The 18293-nt window shown below is 41.7% G+C and overlaps 1 protein-coding gene across 2 annotated transcripts in view; it reads right to left on the bottom strand.

Annotated features, from left to right (window-relative positions):
- The window catches only part of LOC101953600 (protein adenylyltransferase SelO-like), a 48391-nt gene that overhangs the window by 15910 nt on the left and 14188 nt on the right, over window positions 1-18293 (bottom strand). For both annotated transcript variants that reach the window (XM_065582942.1, XM_008162863.4), the window contains 6 exons: window positions 17202-17274; window positions 15473-15556; window positions 13545-13674; window positions 13185-13229; window positions 13004-13085; window positions 12820-12912 (listed from right to left, as the gene is read on the bottom strand). In XM_065582942.1, coding sequence (XP_065439014.1) covers window positions 12820-12912; window positions 13004-13085; window positions 13185-13229; window positions 13545-13674; window positions 15473-15556; window positions 17202-17274 — 507 coding nt within the window. The remainder of the gene's footprint in view (window positions 1-12819; window positions 12913-13003; window positions 13086-13184; window positions 13230-13544; window positions 13675-15472; window positions 15557-17201; window positions 17275-18293) is intronic.

Here is an 18293-nt window from a genome sequence, read left to right as displayed (position 1 = left end):
ATGATCATGTGCTCCACTTAGGAAGAAAAAATCAGTTTCACACATACAGAATGGGAAGAGACTGTCTAGGAAGGAGTATGGCAGAAAGGGATCTAGGGGTTATAGTGGACCACAAGCTAAATATGAGTCAACAGTGTGATGCTGTTGCAAAAAAAGCAAACATGATTCTGGGATGTATTAACAGGTGTGTTGTGAGCAAGACACGAGAAGTCATTCTTCCGCTCTACTCTGCTCTGGTTAGACCTCAGCTGGAGTATTGTGTCCAGTTCTGGGCACCGCATTTTAAAAAAGATGTGGAGAAATTGGAAAGGGTCCAGAGAAGAGCAACAAGAATGATTAAAGGTCTTGAGAACATGACCTATGAAGGAAGGCTGAAAGAATTGGGTTTGTTTAGTTTGGAAAAGAGAAGACTGAGAGGGGACATGATAGCAGTTTTCAGGTATTTAAAAGGGTGTCATAAGGAGGAGGGAGAAAACTTGTTCACCTTAGCCTCTAAGGATAGAACAAGAAGCAATGGGTTTAAACTGCAGCAAGGGAGGTCTAGGTTGGACATTAGGAAAAAGTTCCTAACTGTCAGGGGGGTTAAACACTGGAATAAATTGCCTAGGGAGGTTGTGGAATCTCCATCTCTGGAGATATTTAAGAGTAGGTTAGATAAATGTCTATCAGGGATGGTCTAGACAGTATTTGGTCCTGCCATGCGGGCAGGGGACTGGACTCGATGACCTCTCGAGGTCCCTTCCAGTCCTAGAATCTATGAATCATCCAGCATTAGGGTGTTGGCCTAGGATTTACTGCCACAGATTTCCTAGGTCACCTTGAGCAAGACATTTAATCTCTCTGTCCCTCAGTTAAATGGGGATTATAGCACTTCCCTACCTTACAAGTAGGGGGTGTGAGGATAAACATATTAAAGATTGTGAGACGCTCAGACACTATGGTAATGGGGGGCATATAAGTACCTCAGAGAGACAGACACAGCTAAACTGATTCACCAGCCTGGCCCCTCACAGAAGAGGAGATGCAGTAACCAAGAACACAACTGCAGCCCACAGCTGCTATTGTAGCCTCAGGAGCAACTCCACTGCATGTTTGGGAGGATTCCATCTGCTAAGTGTCAGGGAGAGGTTTTGTCTCTTACAAAGCTATTCTTGCTCTTAAGTCTTTCTTCTCAGCCATCCCTTTGGTATACATGAGTCTCTCCAAAATAGTAGTACTTTGCACATCTACAGCATTTGCCATCTGAGGCTGTCAAAGAGCTTTTCAAATATTAACAAATCAAACCTCAGAGCAATCCACTGAGGCAGGTATCCTCATTTTACAGATGAGGAAACTGAAAAGCAGAGACTTTGGCTAAGATCATCTAAATGTCTGTGACATAGCTGGGAACAGAATCCACATCTCCTGATTTTCACACACAGCCTTATGCACAAGAGCATTTTGCCTCCCACAAGGATGCATTTGTATATCTGCTAGCCTGTCCTGAGCTGGATTCAGAAGAGAAGCAAAAAAGGTCAAAAGATAAAGAGGGTCTATGAGTTTTTTGGACAAGATGAAATGTGGAAAAAGAAAAAGTACCTTAAATAGCCACAGTAATCCTTTGTAAAAAGATGTGTGTTTCCTTCCAGATTTCCATGAGTCCCCTTTGGGGAGTCTATACTGTTTATTGTTTATTAAATTACTACTTGCTAAGCGTCCTCCACACAGTCAACACCTCAGTTAATCCTCCACTGTTAAGGACAGCATTAAATGCAATCTGTATATTTTTCTACTTCATCTTATAGTTGCTAGATTGTTTTTACCGGTTTTATTTTGTTATTTAGGCCTGGAGGTTAGGCTCAGTTGAGTTATCTGTGGGATGGGCTGGACAGGGACAAAGATGTGTTCTCACGTTCTTAAGTTGTGATCAGGGCTAGTCCTAGGCCCACGTTGGGATTGGAGAGGGACCAGATGAGGGATGGGGCCATGGTGGGCCCAGGTTCAAATTAGGGCTGGCGATGGCCCATGGGCCAGCTAGCATTAGGTCTCGGAGCCAGCTAGATGGCCTAAATGAAAACAGAGATTGAGGTCATCTGGGGGGCCACGCTGGGGATGGCTCAGTGGACATGTTAAGGCTAAATTTGAGTGTGACCTGATAAGCCCTAGCTAACATTAGGTTTGGTGCCAGCACCAGGGCTAGGCTCAGAGTGAAGACTGGCTAGTAGCTCCAGGCTGGGTGCAGCCTGCTACATTGAAGTCAGGGTTACGTAAAACCCAGTGGGCCTTGGCTAGGGTTAAGGTTGATGCAGGCAAGTGGGAACAAGATTGGATTGGGGTGGGCCAATGGTCCCAAAGTAGGGTCCAGGCTTAGTACCTATTGGTGGGCCCATGTTAGGTTAAAGTAGGTGCTAATTTGTGGATCTAGACTAGAGTTTTGTTTATTACCAGTTTGTGGAGCTGGGTTGGGGTTAAACACACTAAATATTTCAGAGCCTTTTGGATTTTTAAGTCTGTTATTGCTGTTGTGAAAATGGAATTTCCTGTATTTTGTCTTTGAAATATACCAGATTCCTGAATGCTTTGCTGCCATGGAAACAGATGGTGAAAGGCCTAAAATAAAACAGGCAACTCTAAAGCAACTATTGTTGCACAAACTCCATTCTCCTCCTCACTATGAAAAGCAGGTTTTGTGTGAACAATACTGAACTTAAAACAACCTACCTTGTTTCCATCACTTCAATATTAATTTAATACTTAGCTCTCTCTGGTGTGTTACATATTCAAAGTTCTGTACAAACATTAATTAAACTAATTAAACTAAAATGAAATTTAATTATATTAGACTGATTTCTATGAAACCCATAGCTACCTCCAAAACTAGCAGAAACCTTGTCAATGTTATATATTACCTCAAATTACTATTTTGACTATTGTAAATCTTATGGGGATGTTTATTTGACTTTACATTTTTTTTAAAGAAAAAAATATCAAGTCTGATCCTTAGCTGACGTAAATCAGTGCAGCTCCAGAGAAGACAACAAAGCTATGCCAGTTTATGCTACCTGAGTATCTGATCTATTTTGTTGACTTCCAGCCTTGAGACAGTGCAAGAAATGCTAATTTCCCCAACTATAGTATGACGTTGCACTCCATATGTTTTATAGAAATATGCTTACGAGTGTAAATATAATGTAACTGGAATATGCTTTAAGCAAAAGGTATCTTGTAAGGTATCATTACAAAGCTTATAATCTACTGAGTGTGTTCATCCTAGTTGTATGAATGTATCATTCGTGTATCTGAAGCTAGAAATATGAAGTATTACTCTGAAGTCCTATTGTAACTATGCAAAGTGTGGGCCATTAATGGTGGCTTGGAATCTTGATGGCTCCCATTAACCAGGAAAATTGGTTGTAAATGGCTCTGTTTACTTGTAAGCCTTCCTGCATACGTGAGTAATGAAGCCTTCCAGCCAGTGAGTAATGAAGTCTCACAGGACATGTGAACATGTCACATGATACTGAAATCCATCTTAAACCTGGTGCTTTTCCATTTAGAAGGAAAGGTGGGAACCCAGAGAGAGACAAAGAATTCCTGCCTGTGGCAAAGATATAAAAGGAGGTGGAATATAACAAAGGGGACTGTAGTCATGAGAAAACCTCTAGTTACCACCTGAGCTGTAACTAACAAGAACTGTACCAGGGGAAAGGATTGGGCCCAGACTAAGAAGAAGTCTAGTCTGTGAAAGAACCTTACTGGAACATCTCTGAGGGTGAGATTTACCTGTATTCAGTTTCTTAAATGTATTATGCTTAGACTTGCGTGTTTTGTTTTATTTTGCTTGGTAATTTACTTTGTTCTGGCTGTTATTACTTGAAACCACTTAAATCCTATTTTTATACTTAATAAAATCACTTTTGTTTATTAATTAACCCTGAGTAAGTGACTAATACCTGGGGGAGCAAACAGCTGTGCATCTCTCTCTATCAGTGTTATAGAGAGCGGACAATTTATGAGTCTACCCTGTATAAGCTTTATACAGAGTAAAATGGATTTATTTGGGGTTTGGATCCCATTGGGAACAAGGTGTTTGGGTGTTGGAAATAGGTGACTTTGCTGAGCAGTTTTTGGTTAAAGTCTGCAACTTTGGGGGTGTGGACCAGACCTGGGTCTGTGTTGCAGCAAACTAGCGTGTCTGGCTCAACAAGGCAGGGTTCTGGAGTCCCAAGCTGGCAGTGGAAAATGGGCTCAGAGGTAATTCCAGCACATCAGGTGACAGTCCCATCACAGATAGCCTATGCATTATAGAATCCAAATACTCCCTTTATCACATTTGCAAAATTAGGTGCCTATGTACACATGTACACAATATATGTGTGTCGTAGCAGATAACTGCATAATGTAAATGGCTAAATGAACATGCAGTAATCCATTTTGCACAGGAAACTATCTGTTTTGCATGCATAATTACCTGTTTGCACCAATGTGCTCAACTCCCAATGAAGCTCACAGGAAGCACTCAAAACATTTAAGGAGTGTGACCATATTTTGCATACACAACTTAGTTACTTTTGAAAATTTAGACCTCAATCCAGTAAATTAGATAATTTTTTCACATCTTAGCTCATAGATCTACACAGATGAGTAACTTCATGCATGAGAATATTCCCACTACACTGATATGGGATTACTTACACAGAGAGGTTACTCATCTTGAGCAGTAACTGCAGTTCTTTGACATGTGTATCCCTATGGGTGCTCCACTTAAGGTGTGCTAATGCCCCTTGCACCTTTAATTGGAGATTTTTCGTAGTAGTGCCCGTTCAGCCCACATATGTGCCTTAAGCTTCCTCATGCCTCACTGCAAGGCTATATAGGGCTGTGCAGGCAAACTGCCCTTAGTTCCTTATGTACCATAAAGTCCCCAGAGGAAACTCCAAAGCAGAGGGGAAGGAGGGCGAGTAGTGGAGCACCCAGAGGGGGACACATCTCACAGAACTCCAGTTATTGCATAAGGTGAGTAACCTCTTCTTCTTTGAGTAGTGTCCCTATAGGTGCTCCACTTCCAGTGACTACCAGCAGTAACCCCAGCTGGAGAGGGAGACTTTTGTGCCAAGTCCAAGATTGAAGACACCACAGCATTTCCAATTGCAGCATCTAATCTAGAAAACTGGACCAGTGCATAATGCTCAGGAAAAGTATGTACAGAAGACCAAGTGGCAGTTTTATACATTTCCAGAAACATAGGAACATTCTTGAATAATGCCATAGAAGCAGACAGAGATCTCATGGAATGGGACAACACCCTAGAAGGAGACTGTATAGCTAAAGATTTATAGCACAATAGGATACAATCAGAAATCCACCTGGAGTGTCTGTGGGTGGAAATTGCTGAATCTTCGGATCTATCCACAATAGTCACAAACAGTTTGGGTTACTTCCCAAATGACTTGGTTCTTTCCAAATAAAAGGCTACTGCCCTCCTAATGTCTAAAGCATGTAAAATGGCCTCTTTGGACCGATGAGGCTTGTGGGGGAGGGGTGAACGGAAGGTGCATAATCTGGTTGATGTGAAATTCAGATGATATCTTGGGTACAAAATGCGGATGTGGACATAACAAAACCTTGTCCTTGAAAAATACTGTAAATGGAGGATCTGCCATTAGAGCCCCCTACTTCTCCAATTCTGCCAGCAGAGGTGATTGCCACCAAAAAGGCTGTCTTCCAAGATAAATTAATGAGGAAAGAGGTTTGGCTCAAAGCATAAGGCATCTAAGTACTAAATTCAAATCCCAGATAGGAGTGAGTTCCTTAACTTGGGGAAAAAGGTTTCCCAGTACCCACAGAAATCTTACAGTTGTAGGATGGGTGAAGACTAAGAATCCTTCAACTGCTGAATGGAAGGCTGCTATAGCCTCCAAGCGGACCTTGACAGAGCTGAAAGACAATCCTGTTCTTTAGTTCTATGAGGTAATCAAGGATCATCAAGAGGTAAGAATGAACAGGTGGAAAACTTCTCTGGACACACCACAGGCTGAATCTTTTCCATTTGTGGAGGTAAGCATATCTCATGGAATCTTTTCTGCTGTCCAATAATACTTGTTGTACCTTGTAGAAGAGCGGACTCACCCCTGCGGCGCCTCCTGCTGGTCTCCAGGAACTAGCTCTTTCAGCGTCCTGGAGTGCCCTCTGCAGGCCGGTGGTCCGCCTGTCCTCTGGCCCCCATGTCCCGCCCTGGACCCCGGTGCCCTTTTACCTGGGGTGCTGCCCCCTGGCAGTAACCCCTCAGTCTTAGGGTCTCCCCTCCCCAGGGAACCCCCACCCACTATTCCCACCTCGCCTCAGTATAAGGCTACTGCCAGTCATCATCTAGCCCCACACCCTGGGGCAGACTGTATTATCAGCCTGCTCATCACTGGCAGGTTGGGTCTGGACCTGCTGCCCCTCTCTGGAACCCAATGCCTCTCCGGGGCCTTGGACAGGGCCCTGCAGCCTGGGGAGTTGCCAGCCTGGAGCTCCACAGCCCCTCTGGCCTTTCCCCAGCCCTGCCTCACTCTAGACACTCTGAGCTTCCCAGCAGCCAGGCCCTTCTCTCTCTGAAGGCAGAGAGAGACTGTTGAGCTCCTGGCTCCCAGCCTCTTATATAGGGCCAGCTGAGGCCTGATTGGGGCATGGCCCAGCTGCGGCTGCTTTCCCAATCAGCCCAGCTTTTAGAGCTGAAGCCCTTTCCAGGGCTGCTTTTACCCTTCAGGGCAGGAGCGGGTGTCCACCCCACTACATACCTCCTTAGAACAAGTCAACTGTAGTCCCATGAACCATCAAGGAGCTAAGTTCTGAGACGAAGTACACTCAGGTTGGGATGAAGAGTGCAGCCAGCATCCTGGGAAAAAATGAGGAATGGATGGAAGGCTGATCATCTGACAGATGGTTAGGTGAATCAGGAAAGGATACCATATTTGTCTGGGCCACGCTGAGACTATTATGGCTTTGTTGTGCTTGATCTTATTGATCACCTTCAGAATCAGGGTGTTGGGAGAAACACATATGGAAAGCCTTCTGTTCATGCAATGAGGAAGGCATCTCCAAAAGAGAGAGGACCCAATCTCTCCCTTGAGCAAAAGCGTTTGCATTTCTTGTTGGTAACAGTGGCAAAGAGGTCTATTTTTGAACTCCCCAAGTCCAAATTTTGATCAAGAATCTGAGGATCCAACTTCCATTTGTAGTCCTGGGAGAAGTGCCTGCTGAGGTCATCTGCTAACTGGTTCTATATCCCTGGAAGATAAGTTGCTGAAATAAGGATGCAATTGGCTATGCACGAGTTCCAGAGCTTTACTGCTTCAGCACACAGGGAAGGGGACCTGGCCCATCCCTGTCGGTTAACATAAAATATGCAAGCTATGTTGTCCATGAGACTCTTTATGGATTTGTTCCTGAGTAAAGGGAGGAAGTGGATACATGCATTCCTGACTGCCCTCTGTTCGATGAGATTGATGTGTAGTTGTATCTCTTGGGAAGACCATTTGCCATGTACTGTGAGGGTCCCCCCAAGTGCATCCCCCAGCCCCTCAGGGCTGCATCTGTCGTTATAGTGATAGAGGGAGAAGGCTGAACAAACGGAATCCCTGCACTGACTTTGTCGGTGTCCCTCCACCAACTGAGAGACTCTCCTACCTGACGAGGGACCGACACTAACTTGTTCAAGCTGTGTTTGTTTGGAGTACAAATAGTCCTGAGCCAGCCCTGGAAATATCAAAGGTGGAGCCTGGCACATGGCATCACAAAAGTGTAGGCTGCCCTGTGTCTGAGCAATTGAAAACAGCTTCTTTTTGATATCTATGGGCTGATTTGAACCTTTTAGACAAGATTTGCTAACATCAAGAATCCGTTGAGGGAAAGATAAGCCTTAGCTGATATAGTGTCCAAGGAGGCTCTTATGAACTCTATTCTTTGTACCGGGTTCAACTTGAATTTCTCAATGTTGAGCTGCAACCCTAGCTCATGGAACAGGGAGCTCATCCTCTTTATTGTGTCAAAAACGTCATTGTAAGACTGGCCTTTGAGTAGCCATTTGTCAAGGCACGGAAAAATGGTTATCCCCGGATGTCAAAGATAAGCTGCGACCGCTGCCAGCACATCTGAGAACACTCTTGGGTCAGACAAAAGGCCAAACAGGAGCACTCAATATTGAAAGTAATCCTGGTCTACTGAAAAGCACAGGAATCATTTGTGAAATGTGTGAATTGCGATATGAAAATAGACATCCTGAAGGTTGAGGGCTAAAAATCAATCCCCCAGTTGTAATCACTGAATTATAAATGTAAGTCACACCATCCTGAATTTTTGAGACTTGACAAAAGTTGTTTAGGAGTATTAGATCTAAAATTGGTCTCCACTGTCTGTTCTTTTTCGGGACCAGAAAGTAGCTGGAATAAAACCCCTTCCCTCTGTACAGAATAGGAAGTGGTTCTATTGCACCCATTTGCAGAAGTGAGTTAACTTCTTGCTTTAAGAGGTGCTCAGGAGAGAGGTCCCTGAAGAGAGATGGGGCAGGGAGGTAAAATGGATAGCGTATCCTGATCTTATGACCTCTAGCATCCCTTTGTCTGATGTGATTCTCTCCCATGCAGAAAGAAAATGGGAGAAACAATTTCCAAAGAGTGGAAGATGGGTAAAATGGTGTATGTGTAGCTTGATAATGAGAGATAGTTCCGGGCCCTTGACCAGTCCATCAAAACTGATGCTTAGATGATAATGATGGTGCAGAAGGAGCAGGTGATCTCTTCCTCTGGAACCTTGACTTTTTCCTGGGTGTTGATACGGTCTCTGCAAACCTGAGAATGAAGTGGGAAGGGATCTTTGTGCAGTTTGGGATCTACTAAATTTTCATTTGTTTGTAGGCGTGTAAATCCCAAAGGAGCTTAATGTGGTTCTGGAATCCTTAAAGGTACATAGTGAATCATCAGTGGACTCAGCAAACAGTTTGAGGCCATCGAAGAGAGGTCTTCAACCATGATTTGGACCTCCCTTGGGAATCCAGACAGCTAGAGTCAGGAAGTCCTCTGCAGAGATGGATTGAGCGGCAGTATTGGCTGCATCCAAAAAGGCCTGTAGTGACGTTCTAGCTAACAGATGACCCTCATTAACAATAGCTTGAAACTGGTCATGTTGATCATCCAGCAGATGCTCAATAAAGGTGGTGAATTTGGCACAATTTGAGTGATTTTATTTAGCCATGAGAGCTTGATAGTTCACGATCCTAAACTGAAGAGTCATGGATGAATAGATCTTACTGCTGAATAGATCAAAGCATTTTTGGTCCTTATCGCGTGGCCTTCGCATAACATTGTCTGCCATGTTCATTTACTGCCTCCACAACCAAGGACTTTGGTGTTGGATGGGTGAACAGAAATTCAGAGTCCCTAGCCGGGATGTAATATTTTCTTATAGGCCCATTTGCACTTCAGCAGAATCATCGCAGGGGACTCCCAGATGGATTTGGTAGGATCCAACTGAGCCTCATTAGTAGGCAGGTCAACTCAGGTAGAGGGAGTCCATTGGAGGATGTCCAGGAGCTTATGTTGTGACTCCCTGATCTGGAGGGAATCTGCAATGCACTTCATTAACTTTTAAAAGTGTCCAAAGTCGTCAGCCACAGTCAATGTGGGAGGTATAACAGCTTCACCTGGGGAAGATGAAGAAATATTTGTTTGGGGAGTGACCTCTTTATCTGCCCTGGCCTCCTGCCCCTCAAAGGTGCCTGAGGTAAGAGAGGAGGAGAAGTTGGAGTACAGGAGCTTCTCCCCTGTATTTCCTGAAAGAGTGACTAGGGGCATGGTAAAACTGCTGATGGATCCCAGTAGGCCTCTGAGAAGGACCAAAAGGCATCGGGGGTTGTGATAAATGAAGGGGGGGGGCGGTAACTCCCTTTTAAGGACACCCAGCCAGCCAGTTAGCTATAAAATCCCTCTTAGTAGCTGTTCTCTACTTGCTTTACCTGGTAAAGATTTAAAAAGTCTCATTGTTATGCATAGATAAAAGGAAGTGAGTGGGCACCTGACCAAAAGACCCAATGGGAAGGCCTGAACTTTTTAAAATTGGGAAAAAAAAACTTTTCCTTTGTCTGTCCGTGGTTGTTCTCCTGGGAAGAGGGGGACAGAGCAGCGATGCTGTAAAAAGCTTGGGGCCAGGTATGAAAAATCATCAGTATCATACCTAGAAACTACTCATTTGAAACCCCAGATATGTAAGTAGATCAGGAAATGTCTAGGAAGACGCGATTAGGTTTATCCATTTATTTCTTTATGGCTTGTGGATTCCGCTGTGCTAACCCTGGTGCTTTTGTTTTGCTTGTAACCTTTAAGCTGGACCTCAACAAAAACTATTCTTGGTGCTTAATCCTTGTAATTGCTCTTTTAAAATCTAGCAATAGCTGAGTTCCCTGATATATTTTCCTTCCTTTTTTTTTTTAAATCAAATTGACCTTTTTTAAGATTTGTGTGTCTTAAGAGGTTTGCACATGTTGTTTAATTAGCTGGTGGCAACACCTAATTTCCTTTTTGTTGTTCTTTTTTTCATCTCTTCCCGGGAGGCGGGGGGTTTGAAAGGGCTTGAGGGTACCCCACAGGAAGGAATTCCCAAGTGAGCCTTCCTGGTCTCTCAAAGAGGTTCTGCACTTGGGTGGTGTCAGCATCTATCAATCCAAGGTCAGATAGAAGTTGCAACCTTGGGAGTTTAATACAAGCCTGGAGTGACAAGTATTAATTTTTAGAGTCCTTGCAGGCCCCCACCTTCTGCACTTGAAGTGCCAGAGTGGGGAATCAGCCTTGACGGGGTGGCAACCACTTGTGCTTGAACAAGGTCTGGGATACACGGGCCTTTGATGCAACTCTCTTATCAGAAGCGTCAGGATGGAAATCCCTGGAGCAAAATATTCAAATTGAAGGAAAATTCCTCCTCTTCAAGAAGGGGAGCTCCGGTAGTCTCTGAAGATGTTGGCGAGTCAAGCGGTACTGGGGAAAGGTCGCATCTCAGTGACTGTGCTTTTCTTGGTACTGATAACCTCCTGGTACCGATCAATAAGGGAGACTCCGGTCTCTCCAAAACAAATAGATCCCTTGAGAATCTGAACTCCTATGATACCGGGTTGGTTTGAAGAGTGGGGCGCCATTCCATTGTTGGTACTGAGGGTCTAGGCTGTTCTGGCAAGTCCACTCTAGTTGAAATACATGGTACTGATGAAGATGGCTTGGGGAGTGCAGAGACTGGATAAGAGGCATGGTGTCTTCCCGGTACTGACGCCATCTTAGTGGCCAACTTAGATATAGACTTTATCAAAGAAGTTGCGGGTACCGTTTTCTGAGCCTTGGACTGCTTCGATGAAGCATGCTTTTCTTCTGCTGAGCTTGGCGCCTGAGGCACAGGATCTATTCCGAGAGCATCTGACGCCTCAGCCATACCCAAGGTGGGACGCAAGGTCTCCGCAGAAGTCTTGCTCTGTGGAGACTTAGGTCTTTTTGAAGTGGACTCTTTCTGTGGAGAATGACTTTGTTTTCTATGGGTCTTCTCTGTGGATCCACCTCAGGTAAACATGTCAAAGTTGACAGGGCACTGTGTTAATTAAGTGACTGACATCCGGGGGGTCTCCTGACCTGGATCTGAGGCCAGTTGGAGGGAATGCTCCATCATTAAGATTCTCAGTTTTAGCTCTCAATGTTTTCTTGCCCTGCCCTTAAAAGTTGAGCAGATGGAGCACTTATGCGGGATACGAGACACCCCCAAGCAACAGAGACAACGGGAATGCCAGTCACTGAATGGAATGGCCTCCCGGTAAGAGATGCACTGCTTGAAGACTGGAAAGCCTGACATACCCCAGGGCAAAGGAATTTAATATGGGAAGTTTTCCCTCCCCAAAGGGAAAAGGGATCAAGAGAAAGTCCCCCTAAATAAAAAGTAAATAAAATAACTAAAGAAAAAACAATAAACTAAAGAAGGGTAACCAGGCTCAGAAACTTCAAAAGTAAGGCACACTAATGCTCTGTGTTAGGCCCAGGAGGTTGAGAAGGAACTGGGCCAGTTCATCCATGCAGCCCTATACAAACGCTCCCCAGGTTACACAAACCCGACTTACACAAATCCGCACTTACGGAAAAAGTTTCGTAAATTCCGTAAGCTAGAAAGTTTGTTTGTTTGTTTTTGTGCGTAATGGTCGGGTATACGTTCCCGACTTACGCAAAATTCGAGTTACACAAGCGTTCCGTTCCAGAACGCCTTGCGTAAGTCGGGGCCCAAGGAAGCGTAGGTCACATGCATGGGCCAAATGGGCATTACTACCAAAAATCTGATTAAAGGCGCAAGGGCATGAGCTCACCTGAAGCGGACACTGCTCGAAGAAGAAATATAAAGTTGGCAGATGTGGGGTCCTTATCTGTAAAGGCTGTAGAATGTAAACTTTGAAGATACCATATATGCTTTATGAAGAACTGCTTTTAGATATCTCTATACTAACAAAAGTAGTTTTTTCCCCATTAATATTTCTGCTGTTTAAACATATACACTTAAAAGCAATAAAACATGTTAGGAGATGGAGTTCTCTTAGCAATCCTTTCATCTAATGTGGCTGAAGGTGCTCAGAAGACATACCTGATGTATGCAGGCATTCATGCAAGTGAAGTTGTGTGTGGATATAGTTCTGTTAGTGTCCATGTTATGCCTGTAACTGAAAATTTGATGCATGCAGTTTTCACTATGTACCCTTAATTACTCACTTATTCATTCCATAGTTACCTAGGTGAGCTCAAAGGCCAGTAAGATGTTCCTAAAATATCATGTATTAATTAATACCTGAGGAATACGGAGCTCTTTTAGCTGGTCTTGAGTAATCTCACTGAGCTGCCGAAATGCCATTGTAAAATCAGCCTTTGTATCTTCCATGAGCTAATGAAATTAAATATATTTCTATCAGTGTTTTTAAAATATTAGACATCAGTTCAAATATCCCCAAAAGAATGACCAATAATAAACTCACTTTTAGGAGAAATGCAATCAAATAGTTATCATCCTCACTCTCCCCAAGGAGACCCAATTTTGCTCTAAATAGTTCTGTAAAACTGAAAGTAGTAACAGAAATTATGAAGGCAAAGAAATTGTTCCGAAAACATATTCTATCGTATATGCTTCTTTAAAATCTGAGTTATGGAAGTACATACCGGGTATAATAATGCTCAGAGTATCCCTCCAGAATCTGGAAAGCACTGTAAAAGTAAGGAAATATCAAATCCTATTGACCAACAGTAATACCAAAGACACAATTCAGCTTCACATTCAAGTGTGAAACCTTCCTCTGGCTTGTACCTATTTATGAAAAACTTCCCTCTTACCCCATTTTGGTATTTTTTTTATTTGTTTTAAAAACAGTCTTGTTTGGCCTGTAACATATCCAGAAAATACTTTCTGTTTAGAAATCAAACTTCCTAAAAAGATAGCCCCCTTTTCTCCTACACATATGGCCATTATAGCATCTCTCTCTAGTTCTTTTAAGTGTGAAGATATTTTTAAGGATAACTTACAGCTGCTTTTGTCTGCGATCCAATACAGGTTTTAGAGCTTGTAACAGCTTGTTCAGATTAAACATCCCAACATTTGCTTGGTTTCCTATTTTATACCTCCTTTCATCATCAGATGTGTTTGGAACAAAATCTGTTTGAAACAAAACATCACATTTCTACAACAGATTAATTAGAATAAACAACCAAAGTTAAAATATTAAACTAGGCTAATTTTTCATATTTACACAGCAAACTAATAGAAGTCCTGCAAGCACTAAATATTAACTCAGAGTACTCCAAACACAAGAATATTTATTTACACTGGATTAGCCTGAGATCTAACATTTGCCAGAGTAAGGAAAACATTCTTAGAGCACAAGTTCCCAGATGGTTACAAGTGTTGTTTTCCTACTTCAAGACACAGAATAAATTCAGATATTTAAACAGCCATTTTTTTTTACACTCTGAATAATGTTTTTCAGTATTCTTTAATATAAATAATGCTACTATTAAATATCATATGGTTAGATGCCTAGGGATTCCAGTCTTCCAAACAACAATATATTTTAAGATGTAATCTAAGTAAATGAGATGCATATATTTTTAAGTAGCCTAGTGACACTAATTATCTGAACATAAAGATTATTTCAAAATGTATATAATTATATATTTGCTTCTGAAATATTTAGGGCTAAAATGTTCCAGCACAAGAAAGTCCACTTAGAGGAGTGGCGAATAGGCAAATGCATACCCTTAATGAAAGGCATAATGCATCCAGGAGCAAAGGGTAAACATAGCCACAGCATCAACCTCAGAAAGGATACAGCATGCACGTCTTGTCCAGAACAGGGCCAGCTCTGCTGGTCGGTGGGAAAGGCTGCCGTCCTGGATCCTCCTTTGTACTCTCTGAGGAAGCTACTACCAGAAGCAATACTAATGGGGATCAGCCCCGGCACTCAGAAGGAAACAAGGACTGTGACTAGGAACAGCATCTCAGAGTTGGTGTCAAATAGGAATTCTACTTTGTTTGATTCATTGTTACTAGAGGTGGGCCCAAAACACTACTTCAAATGCAACCCCATTCTCCTCCCCAGCCCACCTACATAACTGTGAATTTTGGGAGCTGAGGCACATGTTCAAACCTGAATCCCCAGATCTACATCCACTCCTCTGGCTTGGCTTCAGGGAAAGAAAGAAAACTAGAAGAGCCTCTTTTAAGGTTCCAGCTGAGATATGCCCAAGGTGTACAAGATCAGATTTCAGGAGATTTTCATCATTTGAGCCTGAAATCTTATGAAAATAGACAGTGAGATTTCAACACCGTTGAGCCTGACCCCCAGCCATGATTTGACTTCCAAACCCCAGCCTAAATGTAATGTACATCTGAACACCATCTTCTGGACCTATGTCTATTTATTACAGATTGAGAGAGTAATGTAATTCATGCTTTCAATGAAAGATTTACAGTAGAGTGTCATAACTGGGCAGATTTGACTCCCTCCCCCCGCCCCCGGATTAACAGTTATGACTGTAAAGTCAAAATGATAAAAGATGACAGATTTTGCTTTTGGCTACTTTTAGCTGTATTCGATTTTTACAGATTTTTCTTGATTTCTGCTATAGCATCTGGGAATCTGATGAATGTCAGTATGAGAGATTCTTCATGGAAATGGGTTTAGTAGTAATATACATTATCTGCAAGTTTTTTAGTGTACAGTTTAAAATATAATTTGTATAATACACAGTAAGACTACTCTCTGATCTAAAATGCAACTAGATGCACAAAATTTATTTTCTGACCAATGTACATGCAGTACACATATGCAGAATCCATGTGCTAATAATGTTAATAACTTTCTGAGCAAACAAAAATTATATAACTTAACACAATAAGAAGGAATTTCATGTCCAACACAAAAGGTATATTCAAATACATGTGCTATACTCACTTGGATCATAGGACTCCATAAAACCAAATGGACCATAATCTATTGTTATGGATAACAAACTGAAGTTATCTGTATTGCACACACCTAGAATTAATCAACAACAAAAATACAACTATCAAAACAATAAAGTTGTTTAGTCTAGACACCGCTGATTTATCAAAAGCAGAAAATTTGCTGAAAAGCCTAGATTACGATGGATCTAAATTACAATATCTAAAGTTGGGCCCAGCAGATGAGAGTCTGGATTTTAAGCTAAATCCCTTGTTCCCAACCTTGCAGGCATTTTATATATCAAAACTGAAAACATCTGATGTCTCTGTGATATCTCATCTGGTTTCTATGCCTATATGGCACTGTCTTCTTTTACTTTCAGTGGCAACATTGAGGAACTATGACTACCTCATGTACATTTGATCAATTATTTTCCTTTCCTTGTGAGTTGTGTGTGTGCTATATTAGCAATATCATGCTGATTCTCCTTATGGGGTATAATTCTGAAACAAAGTTTCATAGCACATTGATAGTACAGTGGTTTTCCAAATAAACAAGTATTCCCATGATGCTGTACCAATAAATTCATGTATCAGTGAATTTAGGTACTGATATGGCCCCACCACTGCACTATCTGACTATATAAGATAGGATCTAATGAAGGCATCACAAACTCATGCCAATTACATGACACCAACATGTGGTCTTTGCATATATTACAAAACACTATTATATGCACTAGTGCTACGTCAGTGCAACTGTCTTTCAAAAACAACCACTGTATTGTATCATCTAAAGTGTTCACTTTAAAAAAAATCCAGTAGACTGACCGAAATAAGTAATATTGATACAACTGTGTTCTTTGCCACTAACCAGCAACCCTTCTTAAAGAATTTTTTGAGAAGCCCATGTACTATGCCAGTCTTTTGCCTCTTCATAATCTGTCTGCACTTTGAAAATCAAAACATCTCTTGACTGTGTCAGAGAAAACTTGCAGAAGTGCTAAACAATAACAGGGGTATTGTTGTAGGCAAAAATGCCAAAAAGTTTGAAATAAAGGACAAAAAGAGAAGAATTAAACATGACGAAGCAAAAGCCATTATTAAGTATATGTAAGGACCTTCATTTTTGATTTTTACCGATCTCTATCAAAAAATCCCCAGGTTTTACAAAAGCTAATTTTTTTTTGTTTTTTTACTGATTTTCACCTGAACTTTGAACCCTTCAAGTACATGAAAATACTAATTATCTTAAGAAAATCCAATACATTATATTAGATAAATGTGTTAATGCTAATAATAAATTAATCTAAGTGTAAGTGTGGGGCTGTCTGTTAACGTAAGGCAATGTCCTGGAAGATACACACACGGACGCATGCACACATGTGCATATACCTACGTACTGTTAATATACAATTCATGAAATAAACCACAGCATTAAACTATTTTAAACTTTCAATACTCTTACTTTTCTCTACTTGTTGCTATTTTCCATCCTCCTGTCCCCCCCAATATTAACCCTGATAATTACCCAAAAAACTGTGACGTTAGTTTTTTGCACCATTTTTAACTCGTTTTTTAAATTTTTTTAACAAACACTGATACATTCTAGGGAATTTAAACAAAACAAATACCAAAACCAAAAGGCTTTGAGTTTATTACGGGTAAAGGGACTTTTAACAGACCTTAATATTTTACAATTACCACACCAATAATTTAATTGAGCTATTATTGCTTACCATGAGCAAATCCCACTGACATCCACAATGCAATCAGATTTGCAGTCTCCAATACCACTCTAGAGAAAAAGTCCTGAAATCAAATACATTTTTCACTTCAAACCCTTTCATTAATAAATACGAATAAACAGTATGTTATCAAATATATAATTTATTTAAAAATAACAGTTGGCACATTATACTGTTTTCTTTTTAATATTTGGGCACATCTTTTTTATGCCTGTCAGAACTTTTACATGGCACTCTCAATGAGTTGGCTGCATGATGATCTTATCCAAGAACACCCAGAGCTGTGTGACAATGCACAAATTCAGCTGCAATTGCAATAATGCTAAAACGAAAGTGTTATAGTAATGATATTGCATTTATTTAGGGTACAGCATGATCCTGCACTCCATCACTAGTCTATGATTAGTATACGAAGGGCCTAAGGGGAACAAACATTAATGGAGAATGGGATATTACCGTAATAAATATCAGAGGGGTAGCCATGTTAGTCTATATCCACAAAAACATCAAGGAGTCCAGTGGCACCTTAAAGACTAACCGATTTATTTGGGCATAAACTTTTGTGGGTAAAAAGCCCACTTTTTCAGATGCATGGAGTGAAAATTACAGATACAGGCATAAATATATATTGGCACGTGAAGAGAAGGGAGTTACCTTACAAGCGGTACATGTACATGGCAGAGAAGCATTCCTGGCACATGATGGCATATATCACATTAGTAGATGTGCAGGCGAATGAGCCCCTAATGGTGTGGCTGGTGTGGTTGGGTCCTATGATGGTGTCGCTAGAGTAGATATGGGGACAGAGAAGGCAATGGGGTTTGTTACAGGGGTTGGTTCCTGAGTTATTGTTTCTGTGGTGTGGTGTGTAGTTTGCTTTTGGCATTTGCTTCAGGTTGGGGGGCTGTCTGTAAGCAAGGATTGGCCTGCCTCTCATGGCCCCACAGTATGCCAACATTTTTATGGCTAACTTAGGACAACATTTACTCAGCTCTCGTCCCTCACGCCCCTCCTCTACTTATGCTACATTGATGACATCTTCATCATATGGACCCACGGGATTCCACCTGGATTTCAACAATT

Source organism: Chrysemys picta, chromosome 2, assembly GCF_011386835.1.
Source record: "Chrysemys picta bellii isolate R12L10 chromosome 2, ASM1138683v2, whole genome shotgun sequence".
NCBI lineage: Eukaryota > Metazoa > Chordata > Testudines > Emydidae > Chrysemys > Chrysemys picta.
This window is presented reverse-complemented; position numbering and strand designations above follow the sequence as displayed.